The 4,518-nt window shown below is 34.9% G+C and overlaps 1 protein-coding gene across 1 annotated transcript; it reads right to left on the reverse strand.

Annotated features, from left to right (window-relative positions):
- Positions 1 to 3,017: 3,017 nt before the first annotated feature.
- LOC140523342 (olfactory receptor 5B12-like) lies at positions 3,018 to 3,962 on the reverse strand. Its single transcript, XM_072638262.1, has one exon. The coding sequence runs from the start codon at positions 3,960 to 3,962 to the stop codon at positions 3,018 to 3,020; it is 945 nt and encodes a 314-aa protein (XP_072494363.1).
- Between the last annotated feature and the right edge of the window lie 556 nt (positions 3,963 to 4,518).

Here is a 4,518-nt window from a genome sequence, read left to right on the forward strand (position 1 = left end):
CAACTTTGTTCTTATTAGCTGTGTAACATTATGCAAGCTTAATAAATACTCTGAGCCTCATTTGTAGGATGAGGTTTTCAATTCGAAGAACTACCTTACTTATAAGACTCTTGTAAAAAAGAGCTTTGCAAAACTGAAAAAAAAACCAGTCATATTAATTATCACTAATATTGTATTATTAAAAATTTATGCTTATCTCTAATTTGATTGACAGTGTCCCAAGCCTTACCCTGACTCACTCTTTCTATTATGTGTCTTCTTGAAGGACATATACAGATTAATATAAAAAGGAGTACAGTAGATCTAATTTTCCTTGGTTTAAGCAAAGTCTTGGACAAGGTCCCCATGCAATTTCTGTGGAGAAGATGCAAAGCAGTAGCCCAGAAAGTAGTCGCAGATTGCATTCATAACCACTTGAACTGGCATACACAAGAAGAAGTGATTAGTGACTCAATGTCAACTGATCTTTAATGGAGCAATCCAGGAATATATGTTAGTCCCTGCACTATTTCATATTTTATCATTGCCTAGGAGGCAGGGGCTATTTTTAGAAAAAAAAATATTTATAACTTTCCCCCAAAATTAATAAGTTGTGATTTCTTATATCTTTTGCATAACTCACTGAGATACTTTGTAATTCAATCCCCCATTACCCTCATAATTGTAGCATTGCAAGTATAAATATTTTCTGTGTATAAGTGGTTAAATTTAAACTGCTTTTCCTATCTATATTTTCTTTCATATCTTTCTACTTTCCGTATAAATATATCAAGATCTATGATATTAGGACCCAAATTTGATGGCTTTACTTTCTTTGATAATAAAAAAAATTATAATTCTTGCCCATTCTATTTCTTGGCTTCCTATTTTTATCCATAACTATTACCCCAGTTTACTTTGCTTAGTTGGCTTTCTTGTCAAGCTTTTAAAGCTATTTTTATTCCCCCCTTTTTGTTTTTCTCTGCTTCATTCAGAATTACCCATCATTCTCCTTCAGAAAGTTCCATGGGTGAGTTTATATTTAAACTGATGTTTCTTTTGGCTGTCATCTTTTACTCTCAAATCTTCCTCTTCTTTGAGACTTACTTAGGCTATGTTCCAGTAAACCATGACGTGAGAAATGACGTAATTACACTTGTTTACTAACATAAGATTCATAGAGTACTTGTACTGTAGCAATGAGATGCTTAGATGGGAAATCAGGCAATTTAGATTTTACTTTTTGTTCTGGTGTTAACATGCTGTGTGACCCTGAGCAAATCAATCATCTCTTTAAGTGCAATTGTAAGATATCTTGCTAGAGAGGATCGTATGGCAGAGCTAGGCCCAGAAATTAGCACAATGACATGCATCTTATAGGTGTTCAAGAAGAACTTATTGAACTCTTGACTTGTTTTGGAAGTCACAGGACCTATGTTGAAATCCCATCTGTGAAATGTACTACTTATGTGATCTGGGTTAACCTCTCTATACCTTAGTTTCTTCAGTTGTAAAATGAGGGAGATAAATTGGGTGGCCTCTGTGTTCCCTTTCAGTTTTAAGTCTATGAGATTATGATAAAGTCAGCCACTCAGTCACTTCCTAAACTCTCTACCCCCAACAATTACTAAGCCATGGAGAATCAAACATAATAAAACACATATACCTTAAGCTTAGGAAGCATACAATAAACTTACTAATAGATATAGATATACACACATACATACTTAAACATGTAAATATACCTTTATGTATACATATATCTATATATAATACATTCATGTATGTGTATACACATACATATGTGTGTACGTCTTAAATATTTAACATATCTTGGACTATTGTTTAGCTATTTTAGTCATTTCCAACTCTGTGACACCATTTGGGGTATTCTTGGCAAATACACTGGAGTAGTTTGCTATTTCCTTACCCAGAGCCTTTCGCAAGTGAAGAACTGAGGTGATTGTCCAGGATAAAATAGTAAGTGTCTGAGATCAGATTTGACCTCAGGAAGATGAGTCTTCTTAACTTTAGGCCTGGTCCTTTGTCCACTGCATTACCTACATGTTCTCTGTGAGTTAATGTATGGTAATTTTTTTTTTAAAGTTTCATGTGGTGTGTTGCTTTAAGTAGTAAAAAAAAAATTAATATTTAAAATATAACATTACCCCAAAGTTTAGCTGGTGATATGATAACATAAAAATCTAAAGTCCTGTGTTTCATGTGGTATATTCACCTGGCAAGATAAAACAAAGGCAATAGTGTTTTTAAATGATGATTGGGAGAAAAATATAATATTGAAATTACCCTGTGAATAATTATAAAATGTTATAATTTCATATCAAGGTATTAATATATAAAACATGAAATATGGAATCCTTATTTGGACATTTATATGTTCACAGTGACACTATAAATGCACCCACACACCTCATCTCTCAAATCCCAGAAACAAGAGAGAAGGAAGATAAGAACTATGAAATTAAAAAAAAAATAGTAGATATGAGGGTGCATAAATAATCAACAGCTGTATAGAAATGGTTCTAATACACTTGGCATCATCTGCTTCAGACCTGTGTCTTCATGTAGTTCCTAGAAAGACCAGAAGTTAGTACCATAAAAGCTAAAAAAAAACTAAAATGGCTCAAATAGGAAGAGGTCACTACTATTATAAGCACTAGCATGATCACTGGAATCAAGTGTGACTCATACCATATTAATGGGAAGAAAAGAACCATTTACTAAGTGTAACTTCTCATTCTTAATGGATTCCTACCATAAGAGTATAAATGAAGGATGGAAGAGAGTAAATGACTTGTTCTGGGACACAAAACAGGGAAATGTCCTAATAAACTTTACCATCTGATCTTTTCTGATTTCAAGTACAGTACTGCAAAATGCTTCTTCTGGAAAAAAATAAAATCAAGATCTCTTTACTTCAGAAATTAATCTGAACTCAGAGCTAAAGTTCAGATTCATAAAGGGGTTTCTCAATAATGAATTTTAATTTCTAAGTCTAAAATTAACTTCAAAATTTCTTATAAACCTAGTGGATATTTGTTCCCTGCAGCTTTTCTGAAAGCTTTCTTGATTTCCCTATTCCTCAAGCTGTAGACTATAGGATTTAGCATGGGAATGACCATGGTGTAGAATACTGATGCCATTTTGTCTGTGTCCATTGAATGGCTTGAGTTCGGCTGGAAATACATGAAGATGATTGTCCCATAGAAAATGGACACAGCTGTGAGGTGGGAAGCACACGTAGAGAAGGCTTTATGCCTACCCTCAGAAGAGTGAATTCTTAGAATGGCCATGAAGATGAATATATAGGAGGTCACAATTATGAAGAGGGTAAAAGATACATTAAATCCTGCTAAAATGAAGATTACCACCTCATTGATATAGATATCAGAGCAGGAGAGAGCCAAGAGTGGGGGGATGTCACAGAAAAAGTGATGAACCACATTGGAACTACAAAAAGAGAGGTGAAAGATACATCCAATGTTAACAGATGACTCAAGGAAGCCACACATATAAACCCCAATAACCATGCGAATACACAAACTCAGTGTCATGGTGGTGCTATAATGTAGGGGCTTACATATTGCTGCATGGCGATCATATGCCATCACAGCTAGCAGGAAACAGTCCACACTGGCAAAGGCCATGAAGAAGAACATTTGTGCAGCACATCCACTATAAGAGATGACTTTGTCCCCTGTGAGGAATTCAACTATTACCTTTGGAGTAATAGCTGAAGAATAACCAAAATCCACCAAGGAAAGGTTACTGAGAAAAAAATACATTGGGTTGTGAAGATGGGAGTCCCAGGAGATCAGCACTACCATGCCAAGGTTCCCCACCAGAGTGATCAAATAAATAAGAGTAAAAATTCTGAAGAGGGGAATCTGAAGCTCAGGCATATCTGTTAATCCCACAAGAATGAATTCATCCACCTCTGAGTGATTTTGTATAGATGACATTTCCCCTGTGAAAAGAGAGAAACCAACAGAAGTAAATCAGCAAAATTATTTCTGAAGCAAAAACGATGATCAGAGACACGTTTATGTAACAAGAGGGAATAGGAGTGTGAGGCAGCAGGGAAATCTAGGTGATCATCATAGTAGTTACTGCTGTAACTACATATAACCTGTTGATTAATGTTTCCAACTATTTTTCAATATACCACAGGCTTAATAATTTCAAAGGTGTAATAGTAAATCTCATTGTCAGGGAAGATGTCTTTGTTCTGATGAAAATCATCATGGGAAGTGATGAGCAGGTAAATAGAGCAATAAAATTTTTCTCATGAGTTCGATCTGTTCTGATGAAGAAGAAAGAAGAAAAAGACAATGGAGACAGTAGAGAGAAATAAGGAGAGAGGAAAGATTTGATGACAAAAGGGAAGAGCAGTAATGATGGCCAAGGATGATGTGACAATTTTTAGGACAGGTCCAAATGATGATAGGATGCCTTTGCAGTGGGAGTTAAATTATTACTCTCTCACTCCTTAAATATTTGTGGAACTCAAGCTTAAAA

This window comes from Notamacropus eugenii, chromosome 2, assembly GCF_028372415.1.
Source record: "Notamacropus eugenii isolate mMacEug1 chromosome 2, mMacEug1.pri_v2, whole genome shotgun sequence".
NCBI lineage: Eukaryota > Metazoa > Chordata > Mammalia > Diprotodontia > Macropodidae > Notamacropus > Notamacropus eugenii.

Coding starts and splice junctions, on each gene's coding strand:
- LOC140523342 (XM_072638262.1), bottom strand. CDS start 3,962: ATGTCATCTATACAAAATCACTCAGAGGTGGATGAATTCATTCTTGTG.